General features: G+C 39.4%; 1 protein-coding gene across 5 annotated transcripts in view; it reads right to left on the bottom strand.

Moving 5' to 3' along the window:
* LOC108437058 (spectrin beta chain, non-erythrocytic 1) overlaps positions 1-16,660 on the bottom strand; it is a 99,668-nt gene that overhangs the window by 26,313 nt on the left and 56,695 nt on the right. For all 5 annotated transcript variants that reach the window (XM_037533745.1, XM_037533746.1, XM_037533748.1 and 2 more), the window contains 10 exons: positions 11,397-11,548; positions 10,540-10,713; positions 8,775-8,866; positions 8,191-8,271; positions 4,462-4,577; positions 2,325-2,437; positions 1,866-2,053; positions 1,166-1,283; positions 883-1,041; positions 212-514 (listed from right to left, as the gene is read on the bottom strand). In XM_037533745.1, the coding sequence (XP_037389642.1) occupies positions 212-514; positions 883-1,041; positions 1,166-1,283; positions 1,866-2,053; positions 2,325-2,437; positions 4,462-4,577; positions 8,191-8,271; positions 8,775-8,866; positions 10,540-10,713; positions 11,397-11,548 (1,496 nt within the window). The remainder of the gene's footprint in view (positions 1-211; positions 515-882; positions 1,042-1,165; positions 1,284-1,865; positions 2,054-2,324; positions 2,438-4,461; positions 4,578-8,190; positions 8,272-8,774; positions 8,867-10,539; positions 10,714-11,396; positions 11,549-16,660) is intronic.

The raw sequence follows: 16,660 nt of genomic DNA, 5'->3' as shown, positions 1-16,660 counted from the left end.
CTTCTAAAAAACCAAAGCAATTTATTCTATTTTATTAATGTTGTCGCCCAGCTGAATTCTAATTCATTTGCTCTTTTATTGTTGCCATTTATTTTTCATTCTTCTTATTTATGAGCGGGAAACCCCAGAAATCAAACAACTGATTATTATAATACCATGAAAACAGATAATAACAAGAAAAAAGTGTCCTAAACCCATCAGCTGAATCTACCTTCATGTCTCCCATCCAGTCCATGATGTATCTCATCTCCTCTAGAAGCCTCTGCAGGTCCCTGTGTGCGGTCAGTCTCTCTCGGCGGGCAGTAAGCAGCTCCTTCAGGTACTCCCATAGGCGCAGGACGTTATCCCTCCGTGCAAGGATACGTCTCACCTCGTGATATCCCTCAGCCTCCAGCTCACGGGCCACCGCCTCCACAGCAGCCACACGCTCTCCATAAGCTCCGATGTCTGTTTCTATGGCCTCATGCTTCCGTGTGGCAGCCTCCACTGCCCCCAGATCAAAGCCAAAATTGTCCTGAAGAGGGTGACAAAGAGGGCCAAAGGGTAGCGTCAAGGTTTGTTAACATGGCTGATAAACAGGGCAAACAGACTGATTTGTGAAGAGGATGTGTGCTATATCATATCGTATATGACTTTAGATTAGATTATATAAGATTATATCCACAGTTTAATAGGCTACACATTCATTCAATCACTGATTTTAGCCAATTGCTCATATTATCTTTATATAGGGCTACTGTAGAATGTTTAATCACAAAAATGTTACATATGTTAAAATTTCCTTAATTAAAATATAAAATGCTCATTAAGATTACTGCTCAATTCCTTTTGTGTACATTCAACTAAGACAACATTTAAAACGTCCCATCTTCTTTCTCTCACCTGAGACACTAGTCTCTGATTCTCACTCAGCCAGGTCTCTCTCATTGCGGCTTTGCGATCAAAGCGAGCAGCAAGCATCTCCAGCTTCTCCTGACGAATCAGTTCGTTTCTCAGAGCCAGTTCTCGTTCATGCTCTGCCTTCTCCAGCCGCTCCCACGCCTGCTCAGCCAATCGCAGTACACACATAGGTGTCAGTTGCAGGAAAGCCACAACTATGATCAGCAGAGTAATAGCTCATACGTTGGGCTTTTAATTATTTACCCATAAAACTGAGTCAGAGTACCTTGTTGATGTCAGAAATGAGTTTGCCCTCTCGAGGCATGTAGACTTTCTGGTTGTTTGCTCGCATTTTGCTCTGGATGGTGAAGAGAAGAACTTCCAAATTACCTTTCTCTGTAAACCTGTTAATACAAGCAGAGAAGTGTTATTAAAGGCATTTTACAGTGGCAAAATATTTCAGTGCCATATTTATACAATGCAATACTTATACAATGACACAAACTGAGGTTATAGAATTATATAGGATACACCATTTTATTCTTACTTGAGTATTAGCCTATAGTTGGATAAATATGTGTGTGAATGTGTGTGAAACGAGTCTGAAACCAGCCTGAAGAATTATTCATAAACCAGAAAATGAATAAAATTTGGCTAAAAACAAAAAGATCAATTGAAAACATCCTCAACTCTTCTGGAAAAGAAATGTTACTTTGCTAACTCTGTTCATTGTTTATCCCAAATGCTTTTGGATCAACATCATGCATAAGCTCATTCAATGTATCATAACACTTTACATTACAGTTTCCTTGATTTTCAGGAAACTTGGAGAGCAGAACATAACACTGGTTCTGCTGGGAGAGAACAGATTATTTTTATTCCCTTTCTGATCTCGGGTGTGGAGTGGGTTGAAGATATGTAGCTTGTTCTAAATTGTGCTGAAGGAGTTTTTACAGGTGTGTATGCGTATGTATACAGACACTGACTTGGGTGGTTTCTCCACGGTGCGGTAGGTGTTGAAGGCCTGAAGTTGGTTCTGGACGGCGCTGAGGGAGTTGGCGAGCTGACGGTCATTCAGTGTAACGATTGTTTGCTCGATCCACTGAAGCAGCTCGGACGCCAAAGTCTCGTACTTCTCAATCAGCTGATCAGCCTCAATCGCATAGTCCAGCACCTACAAGCCAAAAGACCACCACAGCACGCATTCTTTTTAACTGATGACCACACACAGTCCAACACCACAATCTTGTGCACATATTTTGACAGTTAAAAAAAAACTACAGCCAGGGATTAAATTAAAAGAAAATGTGGTACTGTCTTAAAAAAATGTATAATTAAATGTGTGATTTTTACTAATTGAGGTTCACATTACAGTAGCTTTGCGTCCATTTGAAGGTGTGTCAAAAACAAATCAAGACTGATGTACCATGAATACACACACACACCTTGCCGATTCTCTTGCCCTCCACTGCGAGGGCCTTCATCTTGCTAAAGTAGTGGTAGTACGTGGCAACATATGTAATGATGGATTTCTCATCTGGTTGATCCACATTGACATCTAGGGTGAGGGTGAGAGAGAGAGAGAGAGAGAGAGAGAGAGAGAGAGAGAGAGAGAGAGAGAGAGAGAGAGAGAGAGAGAGAAAATTTAAAGATATACAAACATATTTGAAACAAGGACTGTCGGATGATTAAAAGAATTAAAATAATTAATTGCTTAAAACTTCATTAGTAAACATCACATATATGCAGGAAAAGGTCACATGAACCGAAACAAATGAATACATTTATTAACAACTAATAATTAAATCATTAATACATCAAATATTCAACCTGACATGTACAAACATGCTGCTAGTGTATTATGTTTATTATTATATTTTTTTCTGTCAGTCTTAAACACTGGAAGCCTGACAGAAACCCACTCTCTCTACATACAGTTTGTCCACCCAGGCTCAAAGTCAGCTTTAATCCGGAATTAATTACAGTAAGCCAGACTGCTCTTGGCCAGGTGGGTCTAGCAGAGAGAGGAGGGAGTGTTTATTCTGTGTGTGACCACCCTTCATTTTCAGTGAAAATGTACAAGTTATTCATTTATTTAACAGAAAATTACACAGGACCCTCAGCAACTAGACATGAATTTATTTAGCATTTAGTGTGTCCACCTTTATTACAGCTTCCATTCTTTTCAGGAGACTTGCTTTCTGTTTCTGCGGGGACTTGTTTCCACACAAAGTTCATTCTTAGAAGTAGTTGGCATTTTCCACTCACATTCAATGATGTCAATTAGAGGGAGGCAATATTACTGTATTTTATTGTTATCATGATGGTTATTAAAAGAAATACGCTTTTTTTGAGCATACCATGGATACTTACCATACTGAAATAACACTAACCAATTGCACTTTTCATTACAAAAAGAGCATATATGGGTCTGATCAATTGAATTTCCTGCAGTAAAGCATGTTAAATGATGAATAAGTCGCTGCAACCAGAATTTTTGATGACAATTTTTAAATGTGGCACTAGTAGCTCATTGTGTCCATGTGGAAATATTGTGATACATACAGTGAAAATGGCTTTAAGAACTGTCAACAGGAAATTTTTCACATATCGCCCACCCCTAACGTCGATAGCCACGTTTACATGCAGCCTAATAATCCGTTAATAATCCGACTAATAGCTCGATCGGAATAGACTACGTCCATGTAAAGTCATTCGGTACAATTTCTATCCGATTGAACGAGGTTGTTAACCCTGTAAATAATCCGGTAAATAGAAGAATAATAGCCGTGTAAACGCCTGAATCCGATTACACTTCAAATCGGAACGTGTAAGAACGTTCTGCGCATGCACGTCACGTCACGGCGTCAGTTTATACCGTTCAACACGGCACAGCAGAAGCTGGTCTGCAGAGGAGACGAAGTTTAAGCTCTGATCTTTAAAAGACGGCGGTGGGACGGACGTCCACCTTGTGTGTCTCAGAACATGACGTCTTCCTCTCAGTGATGATGAGTCCGACATCATTTTAAATGAATTAAAAACACAAGTGCGCCAACTGGAAACTCATCGCACACTGACTGGACCTCACATGATGTTCACGGTAACGTTTGTGCATCATTTTGGATCGGGTTACTCGTAGCGCGCATGTAAATGAAGATTAACACCTTATTCAATCGGATTAGCAAAAATCTTTGCATGTAAACACAGTCCATGTCACATCTGAAGCAAGAGCTCGATTTTCTCCTGTCTCTCAAAGATGAAAGCATTAAGTGCCATTTATCTGATAGGAACAGTTTTGGTGGTCTATCAAGTCCTGCAAGGGGCCGTTAGGAGCCCCCTTTTCTCTGTAGCTTTTAAGAACTTCTTGAATTCCAGTTTTTTCACTTATTTTCTTTTGGCTTTCTCCTTCTTTATGCAGGCGGATTATCTTGTATCTTGTTTTCTCTAGGATATTCTCTAAAAAATGAATTACATTTATAGCTGTTTTGTTTGAATAACAAGTAAATGAAGGGTGGTCTCCGACACCGTTTATATAAATGTAGTATGAGAGCGTGTATGTATGTTTATGTGTGTAATGTGTACCCTCTGGGTCCAGCAGTTTGGTCAGCCCCAGCTCCTTCTCGGCCACATTGAACGCATTCTGCAGGTTATAGTGAGCGTTGGAGCGCTTTAGAGTGTCAAACTCAATCAGATCCGGCCTGAGACAGAGAGAGAGAAAAACAATTAAAAATCAGTGAAAGATGAAAAGAATGTGTGAGAGTGGCACAGGGAGATTATTCACTCTAAACCCAACAGGCCTGTGAAATTTCTTTTTTTTTTGTCCTGCTCACACATCTAACTGCTCAGATGGGTTCAGCTAAAGAAGACACTGAGGTACGGATTTACTCTAGTCTGTTTGCCAACAACGGTTAACTGGCCCAAAACGTATTTAACAGGCTTCGGTTACTCGTTAGTGTTTCCGTAAGAGAACCCTAAAAACTCATTCACAAAACCAATCATTTATCTCTCATAATAAGCCATCATTTTAAATATGATGGCCTAGCATAAGGTGTGAGGCCTGTAGTCTACCAAACGGTAGTCCGGTAGTTCAGTGGACACAAGGAAATCAGAGCAGTCTGTTGCGCTCTGAGGCGAGATGATGTGAATGTATCATAACTTTATACCAAGCATTCAACAAAATCAGCAATAACAGATTCTAAATCTTTCATATGTTAACAATAAGTGCTGATTCATTATTTTGTAATTTAGGCTACAATGTAGCTTAAACAATGCTGAAGCTTCCAAATACTAAAAAGAAGAACAACATAGCTTTTAAAAAACTCAAATGTGAAGTCAACCGTCTACAACTACAGTTGCAAAGCTCAAGGACAACACATTATCTTTCTCATCTGTGCAGTAATTGTTTATCACGCAGGTGATAACTTCACATTTAGCATTTAATCTACCAATATAATACCTGTGGTGAAATGATTTCAGTGTTGTTGTTTTTTTTCAGTACATTTTAACATTACTGTGATCATACCATCACTTTGGCCACTGTTATCATGAAATTACTGTACCATGCCATCACTAATAAGGCTATAACAGACCCAGATTATGTCTTATCAAGTAAGGCTCTGTAAGGCACGGCTCTAACGGAGATTCCACTCTGTAGTTTATATAACAAACAGTAGAGGGTGCCAATCAACCGCTAATGCTGCACTGCAGCATCTGGAGAGAATAATATAATTTATTCTTCTTATTTGGGTCAACTTATCCTGTCCTTCTTTTCTCTTTTCCTCACCACTGCAGTGTGTGAAAAGAACAGGAAGACCCCAAACAGTGGAAGAAGAGGCAAAGGAGAAGAACAGATTGAAAGTAAATGGGCAGAGACAGACAGATGGACGAGTGTGGCTGAAGGGCAAGGCGGATGGTGGCTCAGGTGGACCATTAAACTAAAGCATTAAACAGGTGGGGCAAAGTCAATAGAGAAGAGGACAGAGAAGTGACATCATTAACACAGATGGATGTGTTGGGCTTCTGCAGCAACAACACAAACACGCTAAAAGGGTGACACACACAAATTCAGTCATTTCCATTTTCAAGTCTTACATGTGGAATACTGTCACTGTCTGAACAAAACACTGGATCTCCAAAACAGTAAACTCACTGGAAGAACAAGTTTAATGCCGTCACTTCGAAGGTTATTAAAGGAACGGCACAAAAATTCACAATAGCAAAATGACCACAGGTTTCATTATTATCATAAAATGATGAAGTTGTACGCAAACATTTTGTTGATTTTCTAAGTGAACCTAAGTTCTACAGAGAACAGGCTCAAAGTGTAGACCTTCCATTTAGTTGCAGATAAATAAATAAAAAGAAATAAATATGTATAAAAAAACCAACACACATTCAAGTCCTCAACACTGAGCCCCTATATGTCTTTGTGACACACACAAAAAAAAATAAAAATCAGCTGTTTAAACATAAAAACATCAGCACTAACACTGTTGTTAGATTATACCTGTGAACTTGCTTTCCTGGGGCTTGTTTTATTCATTTATTTCTGACAATCTGTTTAAAAGTAGAATTATCACTGAGTTTATACTGCAGGATATGATTAAAACCACTAATTCCTACTTATGTCTTTTCATGGGTTATAAAACATATCAATAAAAATGAGCTGAGAGGCAGGAGCTCACGGCTGAACTGAAGTTTAGTCAACCAGGACTAAGGTTAATGGTTTTTGAGGCACATCTGATTGATTTGCAGTTGGTGTCTGTTTTACCGCTGACAGGTTTCTGCTGCTGACTGGAATTCCTCTAGGCCTAAATATGTGTACCTACATGTTAAAAAATGAAGGTGTGTGTGTGTGTGTGTGTGTGTGTGTTACTCTCAGTGCATGCGAGTGCCTCAGTGTCTCCTTAATGTTTGCATACTACACGCGCACTCGATTATAGCCGTCACCGTTTGCATGTATGTTCCTGCATTTTCCTACTGTGAGAACCAAAGGTCCTCCAAATGATAAGACAACATCACCTGCACAAGTGACGACGTCTGCTTATTAATAGTGTTCTTCATGCTTAAATATACATCGATGAGCCAAACCAGTACGATCACTTACTGATGAAGCGAAAAACATTATTAAGTAACATGTGAAGGTCACATATGAAGGTCTGGGATATACTGGATGGAAAATGAACATTTGGTTGTTGGATGTGGGATAAATAAGACCAGAGTGACATCAGGGGCTAAATCGTTATGGTCAGATGACTGGGTCAGTGCATCTTCGAAACAGCAAGGCTTGTGGTGCCCCTGGTCAGCAGAGGTGAATTCCTACCGACAGGGACAAACCACGAACCAGCAACAGGGTGTTTGTTGCTCAAGGTTCATCAATATGCAAGGGCAATGAAGGCTATGTCATCTTGTCTGAACCATCAGAAAGGCTACTGTTGCACAAACCACAGAAATCTTTAACGAAGGAGAAATGTGTGAAAACAGTGCATCACACCCTGCTGTGTATGACGCTGACGACGAGCATGTCGGCATCAGGACTGGACTTTGACATGTGCCACCTATCAAAGCATTATTCCTTAATGGCAGCGGCTTTTCAGAAGTACAATGCATACTGCCATACTGCACTCACTGCTTGGGAATGGTTTGAGGAACATGACCAAGAGCTGCCCTGGCCTCCACATTCCCCAGATCTCAATAGATTGAGCATCTCTGGGACAGGGAATTGAAGGAAACCTTCAGAGGACTTTTTTTTTCATTGGTGTACAAATTCAAAGTTCATCATTTCCACACTGCTAGTGAAAAACACTTTTATATATAATTTTCTTAAGAATGCAGGCATTTTTACATCAGTATAGACAGAAATCAAAGTTCTGTCTCAATTATTACTAAATAAAAATTGAAGCTACATCAAATTCTTTAGTTATAAAATAATTTCATGTTAAATGACATGAAGATAAAATCATTTAAGCCTTTTGGGGGAGTAAAGATTTGCATTTATTCAACACTAATCATTTGTTGTTTTCTGCATCCTCTAGTTGACAGATGATGCCTATTGGAATAAACCATTATAAACGTTTACATGGGTGTAAGTCAGTTCACATGGCAAGACTATGTAGACAAGACCATGTCCTTTTAAAGGCCACACATCTGACACTGTAACCTTGTCAAAGGGGTGTATGGCAGACGATTTTGCATGAAATATTCCACCCAGTCATTTAATAATGGAATTTAACTCCTAAATGGCACATTACTTGGATGCAGTAACAACAGTCCTCACAAAGATTCTAATACAAACATGTCTGGAAGGCTTACCTGTGTTTGTGAACGATGGCATTGAACGCCAGACCATCTCTCCAGCTGGTGGTGAAATTATGTACGTTGACGTTCGGGTACCTGCAGAAACGACAGCTCATTAGTGTTTGTGTGTGCAAACAGCGCACCTTTGAGTCGTGCTGAAAGATGACAGTGTTGACTAAACGTATCTGCTCAAACCACAGAACACCACTTAGTTTAATCTCACAGTGTCAGGTTATGATTCCCCCCTCTTCCCCAGGGTCCCTCCTTTACCAGTCAAACTCCTCATTTCGCTCTCATCACATTCTCCACAAGAAATTCCGCCACTGCTCCAATTTTCCTGTTTCTCACCTTTTTCTTCACCACCCCCCTTTCTTCCTTCTTTTCCAAATTCCTTCCTCATTTTCGTCTCTGCATTCCAGCATCCTTTCTTTTCTCCCATCCTCTCTCCCTCCCTCTACCCTTCACTTTCTTAACATCTTTCTCCTTCAATTCTCATCACTCCACTCACCCTTTATCTCCCTGCATCCGTCTTCTTCCCCTCTCTCCCTCATGCTCTCATTCTTTCTATTACTTTTTCATTCTCTTTTTCTTTTACCTACCCAGCAGTCTTCATCTGGCACCACAGCAGTAGAGCATCTTTGGCCGATTTCTTCTCCTTGTTGTCCTCCGTCTCCACGCTGATGTCCTGGATCTACAAACACAAGGGCATGTTACAGTTTACATACGCGTTACGTACATTCTCTCTGTAAGGAGAGCCTTCTATTTAGTTTTAACACTGCTTTTAAACTGTAAATAAAGTCCATGTAGTCAACTTTTACACTGTTAGTGAAGCCTCATTCATCTACATCTGCTTTTACAACTCTTTGTAAATGAGATCAGAGAGTGTGAGGCACATTTTTGTAAATGTTATAGATATTTCACATAGTGCAATAGTTCTGCATCGATTAAAGGTGCTTCCTGAAATTATATGTTCAAGCCAAGAACCGCTCAGGTAACTAATTTCAAGGGTCAAATCAGATGATTTTACTCAGATGGGCAGAGATGTTTCCATTAGCATATCAACCACACTCAGGTGAAGAATGTTATTCAGTAAGACTGAATAGACAGGCGTCTATTATTTTGTGCTTTGGATTTTATGATCCAATGAAATATTTATTATCATGACAACCCTAACAACTGTACAACACTCAGAATAAGTCTAGTTATCCACGCATGTTTACAATGTAGTCCATCTACAGAGGTCACTAGATGTCTGAAAGGATATTTAAATGTCTACCATTAACAGGACGGTTCTTAGTATACTGCTAATAAATGAATCATTTCATAAAGCCAGATATAGCTAGGTCAGTGCAAATATCTAGAGGAGACTATTATGAGGCTATTATTTTCAGGGCTGTCAGATGTAGAGCAAACTCCAAGAGACCAAGCAGCAAGGGATTTCTTACAATAATGGATACATGACCAGAATACGCAGGCACTTCCACACACCCACCCCGTGCCCACACTGATAAGACCTAAATAGAAAACTAACAATATTCCAATAAGAAAGAAACCGTAATCACGAGATTACACCAATCTGACAAACTCTTCACCACTCACACATCCGATGATTGCAATCTATAATCAAATCCCTTCTGCTCCAAAAAAGCAGACAAAACAAACAGTCAGTGTATTAACAGGCTAATAGGACCCATTCTGAGCAGAGTGTAATCAGGCCGGCCAGCTGGGCTCCAATAATTAGCTTCAGTTTCTTCTGAGGGAAAATCAAAAGAAAAGAAAACAAGCCCCTTGAGAGGTTACTGAGACCATTTACAGCCAGATTATATTTATAAGAGCTACAATACAAAGCTAAATGGGAGATGAGATGACACTAATAGAAAACACCTTAATGGAGAACACTACATCGTGCTCATTACAAGTTTAAGCAGATTTGCTTAATCAAGATCTATGAAAACGACTCAACGTTTGTAAGTTAGTGGTGTGATGATTAATTGGTTTTCTTGATGCATCAGTCACAATTCCTCCCAATACAACTGCCCTGGTCGTCAAAAGAACCTACTGAATTGTTTGTGTTCATCAAAAATGTATTTTTAGATGCTACGAACTGAACTGATTGTGATTTATTATCTAAACAAACTTGTGATATTTACAAATACAAATGAGATTCTCTTCAGACTACGCTATCATTACATGTGGCAATCACAAAGTATCCATACAAATCCTCACAATCTGAGAATGTGGAACCATGCATTTGATGGAGATTACTTCTGATATTTGCCAGAAAAGCAGGAGAGTCCAGTCTTTTTGTAAACACATATACACACAAACAAGACGTACGCTGCTAAGGCTCCACCCCCTCCGTACCTGGAAGCGCAGGATGATGGTCCAGATAAGTCCGAGTGTGAGACGGTGGTTGCCGTCGACGATGTCATGAGAGCCCATGTTCTCCAGGTGGACTTTCTGCTCCTTGAGGAACTGCAGAGCCTTGTCCACATTCTCCAGACAATGGATCCGCATACGGCCCTTAGTGGGCTTCGGCTACATGGAGCCACGGAACAGACAGAGAGAGAGACAGAGACAGAGAGAGAGAGAGAGAGAGACAGAGACAGAGACAGAGACAGAGAGAGAGAGAGAGAGAGAGAGAGAGAGAGAGAGAGAGAGAGAGAGACAGAGACAGAGACAGTGAGAGAGAGAGATAGTGAGAGAGAGAGAGAGAGACAGAGAGAGAGAGACAGTGAGAGAGAGAGACAGTGAGAAAGAGAGACAGTGAGAGAGAGAGACAGACAGAGAGAGAGACAGACAGAGAGAGAGAGAGACACAGAGTGAGAGAGAGAGAGACACACACACACACACACACACACACACAGAAAGACAGAAAGAGAGAGTTTTGCATGAACAGATTCACCACATTTCAGTTTTTAATTTAGATCATCAACAATATAATCAAAACACCAAGATTTCTTCTTCTTCTTTTTCTTTACTGTGCTTTCTTGAACATAACTGACTACAATCAATCATTATTATGACCATTTATATATTGTTTACAATCAAAATAACAATCCAAAGCTGATCAAGTTCATTATACCCCTAATAAAAGTGATATTATTTATGACAACGAATAAACATGAGGTGACTAATGAACAAACAAAATAAAAGCAGACATGGGTGGGGGAGTGAAAGGCTGGACCAAAGAACTAATGGACGAATGAAGCAGCACTAACCAGTTGTTCTCCGGAGAGCACCTCCAGCAGTCTGATGAGCAAGCGTCCATCGCGCAGGTCAGTGTATAGATCTCCGATCCTGCTGGTGACGCGGCCAAGGTGAGAGTTTACCCATTTAGTGAAGGTCTTCTTCTGCACTGCTTCTCTCTCATCTACAACGACAACGTGAGCAGAATGTTAGGAGAACATTTAGAACTAGAACCAGCACTTCCACAATTTCTTTCCTTGTTTAAATACATTTTTATTACATGTATATGTACATACAGAAATCAGCACCATCACAGACACATTTGCTCAAACATATAAAGACAGTCGAACAAACACAAACCACTGTTTTGTCAACATATGAAATATATTTATAGAACACTGAAAACAACAGATCACATGCCGTCCAGCTCTCTGCACACTTTCCAACCCGTCCACACACACACACACACACACACACACACACACACACACACACACACACACACACACACACACACACACACACACACACACAGTGAAGGACAAAGAGGATTATCAAATACAATCCATCCTCACAATAACACACTTTGTTGGAAACTGGCTTGTCATTACTCACTGAGTAAAATCAAATATTCAGAACCTCTATTATTTCTTAGAACCTTATTCTAAAGTTACTGCTAGTTCAAGTTCAAAGTGTTTATTGTCATTTGTACAGAGGAAACAAGTTTCCTTATATACAATGAAAAGCTTACTTTGCTCCTCGCTTAAGAATGCCAGATATAACATTAAAAAATACAAAAGAGTATATATACAACCATATATATTAAATCAAGAAATAACGCAATGTATAAATGTATAAATTACAGTGGTATGGATGGACAATGCTAGACATTAAATTTACATTAAGCATTTATTAAAATTTACATTAAGCAATTCTATTATTATTATTATCATCATCATGTAATTAAATATACCACAATCACAATTATTTACACTTACATTTGATTAGAAGAGGCAACCTTGGTCAAATTCCATGTGTTGATTTTGTTGAGTTTAAATAAGAAACAAATCCTCTACAATAAACAAACCTAAATATTACACATTTTGTAACCAAAAATTTATTTCAACACACAAAGAAAAAAAAAGTAGCAATAAATTTGCCATAACTTTTGTATGTGTCAAATTTTGCCAATATGTTAAATTTAGCACAAACAGTAACAGTGTGTTAAAATGTGTTAACTTACTTTCACTTAGAAAATCAGCAAAACATGTTTTCTTGACCAAGGGTACCCAAACTTTTGCATATGACTGGATATTACATTTGGTTTTGTTTTGACAGGTTGGGGTATACATCTAGAATAAAAAATTATGATGATTTCTGCAGAATGTACACACAACTAAACCTGTGTAGTCAAATTCAAATGGTGATGAAAAGCACTTTTCACAGAATTTCTCTGCAGGTTTCAGTGAGCTAATTTACATTAACTCACATCACGCTTTTATTAGTGCCACTGATAAATGCACTTTGAAAGGGTTAAGGAGTCATTTGATTGACAGCTCTCTTCACTAGTCAGAGCTGTGAGTTAGAAGCTGAACGAGACCTACAAAAAGAAATAGGTAGACATACATATGTCCAACAGACGGATACAGCAAGCCAGTCATGTGGAGACTGTGTCGGTTTGAGCATATGGGCTGGCCGCTTGTCATGTGAATACGCCACAGCATTCTGGTAACGTTGTGCGTTTGGACATATGGGACCGATCAGCACCAGCCCTATGCTGTAATAGCCTTGAGTGGACGTTGTGCGTTAGTTGGAGCATATGGGACTGGTCAGTAATAGGCTCAACCAGCGGGCGACAGATACTGAACGTCAAGTGATCTGTTTGACCTTTAGAGTCAAAGAATGCCAACCTGTGCGGATACGATTACAAACACACTGTAGGCCTCCTGAGAAAATGAAACGAAAGGGGAAAGTTAAAGCAGCAGATTTTGTAGCCTGCAGTGTTTGTGGGTAGTAAAAAGGCTAATTGTGCGACATTGGCAAACGAAGCATGTAGCATAATTAGTGATATGACACTTTCAATATAACAGTCACACACTCTGTGACTTGGGGAAGCAGGAAAAAGCATAAGAATACATCTGAGCACACTTTACTGACCTGCTTATTCCTAACACATGCACACAAAACGAAAAAAGGCCAGAGGCTTTAAAGCACTGCCATTATAGCCATCTGCCTGGATGCTGTCAAACATACACACACACACACACACACACGGACACACACACACACGGACACACGGACAAAAGCTGACATCATTGCAGAAGAGCACACACTACTGTTGACGTTGGACATGGAACGGGGAAGAAAGCCCATTTAAGGGACTTTGAACGTGGCGTGGTTGTTGGTGCCAGACGGGCTGGTCTGAGTATTTCAGAAACTGCTGATCTGCTGGGATTTTCACGCACAACCATCTCCAGGGTTTACAGAGAACGGTCCGAAAAAGAGGAAATATCCAGTGAACGGTCAGCTGTGTGGACAGAAATGCCTTGTTGATGTGAGAGGTCAGAGGAGAATGGGCAGAGTGGTTCCAGATGATAGAAACTCAAATAACCAACCAGAATCTCTGAGGAACGTTTCCAACATTTACATTTACATTTACAGCATTTAGCAGACGCTCTTATCCAGAGCGACTTACAAGAAGTGCTTTGTCAATCTAGAGAAAGTATCTTTGCTAGTTACCAACACCTTGCTGAAAGTTTGACAAAGGCAAAGTTCTGAAGGCAAAAGGGGGTCCAACCTTTTACTAGCAAGGTGTACCTAATATAGTGATCAGTGAGTATGTTTGCATGTGTAGACTGCATAAACTGTCAACATTAAGACTGCAACTACTTAATATTCCAAATATTCAATAGAACAATGCAGTATATCTGAGTATTACATAAGAAAACTTTAACTATTATTAATTTTACAAATAATAATAATAATTATTATTATTATTATTATTAATACTACAAGCCTGCCAAGCCATGCTAAATCATAATATCTGGTGAGAGGGGTGTGTGGATGGTAAAATCTGGTCATTTGAATGGATTTTCAGTTTCATGAAAACAGAAAATTTATCGAAAAACTGTTGCAGGCTTAGACAAAGTGATAAGTGCATGTGGACAGTAGAAAGAAAGGAGTGTGTGTAGGTGTGTGTGTGTAGGTGTGTGTGTAGAATGACAGTAATCCTGATGGGCTCTGTGGTTAGGCTGGACAGATTAGGGGGCCCACTTACTACACTTAAAGAAGGAAGACCCCTTCTGTGCATGTGCTTGGGCGCAAACACAAACATTACTCGCACCATTGCGGCCTCCTCAGGCTTTCGTTGCATGCGCGAGGAAAAAAAACATGAGTGGCTGCAGTTTTGTCCACGCTTTTCGGTTCCCAAAACGTAAGCGTGTGTGTTAACATGGCATTTAGACCCTGATATGCAATAAGAACAGACACCCGTAAACATATATATTCATACCAAGCGTGTGCTGGCGCTCTCTAACGAGGTTACGACTCCTGAGGACATCAGACAACGCCCTGATTGAATTTCCTCGCCTTCTTTTATTTTCATTATTTTTGCTTCCCTCTCTATCTCTCTCCTGTCTTTCTCCTCACTCGTCCTTCTATTCATCACTCTTTCTCTCTTTCTTCCATCTCTGCAGGCAGCACCGGGGCAGCTCTACCTCAGTGCATGTAACCTTGAGAACTGAGCAGAAATGCCAGAATGAACGATCTGCTGCATCTGTGCGATTACAGGCATTATAACCACAGAGAAAACAAAATGAGCTCCAGAAGTATTTGGACAGCATGTATATTTTTCCTGTGTTCTGCAACACTTGGAATTTTAAATGACAGCTTGAGTGCCGCATTTACACTGATCAAAACATCGTTTCCATAAAGACCAAGGGGCCTTTTTATTTCAGTTACTCCTTTTTCAAACTAGGGGAGGCTAATCTATTTTCACATCTCAGTCATTTCAAAGAGTTTTTCAGCACTATTTTTGAAATGTACAACAAAGTAGTGCATTTTCCAAAAATGCTCCATCAAAAAACAGTGATGGTTCAGCTTATATGTCGAAACAGATTAGCATGCTAACACAACTTGGTTAAAGTGGTGATGTACTGAGGGGCAATTACTGGACAGTGATCACAGGTCACAGGTCAGTACATTTTGAACTGCATGATGGAGATTTAATTCAACTGTGATAGTCGAATTCAATTCACACCAGAAACGAATTGAAACATTAACCCAATAAACCTCATATCAACCAAATGAAAGGGCATTTTCAGGTTTGGTGATATGATTAAGTTTAACTGATTTTTTAATTGTACTGGTTGACATATTATACATTTTAGCATCTTCAACTTCAACCAAGATTAAGATTCAGTCAAACATTAATGCAGAATTATATAAAACCAATTCAACAAATATTTTCAAAAATCATTCTGTATATCAGGATTGAATTTCCAAAAGATGTGAATCTCATTCTGCTATTTTTTTCAAAATTTGTTTCATTTTATCAGTGTTAAATCCTAAATAACATTTTTTAAATTTTGTTCCATGTCAGGCTAAATCAAAATGATCAGTGTTTAATTAAAAAATGGTGGCACTGATTTAGCTTACATTTTTAATTAATTTAATATATCAGTGATAAACTCAAGTACCTGTGAGACAGGCTGAACTATTATTTTCAAAAATTGCTCCATAATATTAGCGCTGAATCAACAAATTGAAGGCAGTACTAACCCAAGTTTCTGAGAGATCTGAGGCAGACAAGGAGGAAACTGCTTTAGGTGTGTGGAATTTAAGCCGGTCAAGTCAGGCCATTAGCATCTTACGTTGCTGCACAGAGCATTACTGAACCCTTTAATTTACACAGGGATTAGCTCACACAAATACTCGCAAACCAAACAGCACGCACAAACCAGTAGGAGCACACTATGGCTGGGCTTCAGACAGCCAGATAATCACTTTGATATTTTTGTGGTTTTTATATGCTCAGGTTTTTTTTTTTGGCCAAAGATCAAAGCTGATCTGCCAGTGTGTTTACTTTTGCTTCTGCTTTTGTGTAGGAAAACTAATTGTCAGCCAAAGGGGGGAGCATCTCTTATCAGCCTTTATACTGGACTTTTTATCTTGTAATACATAATAATAGACATAAACACGCATACCAAACATAGCAGATCAGAGTAAACACACAGAAAAACAACACACAGACACACAGGAGAGAAATTTTATCTTCACACAGTCTCAGTAAAACCAG

Source organism: Pygocentrus nattereri, chromosome 23 (assembly GCF_015220715.1).
Source record: "Pygocentrus nattereri isolate fPygNat1 chromosome 23, fPygNat1.pri, whole genome shotgun sequence".
Taxonomy (NCBI): domain Eukaryota; kingdom Metazoa; phylum Chordata; class Actinopteri; order Characiformes; family Serrasalmidae; genus Pygocentrus; species Pygocentrus nattereri.
This window is presented reverse-complemented; position numbering and strand designations above follow the sequence as displayed.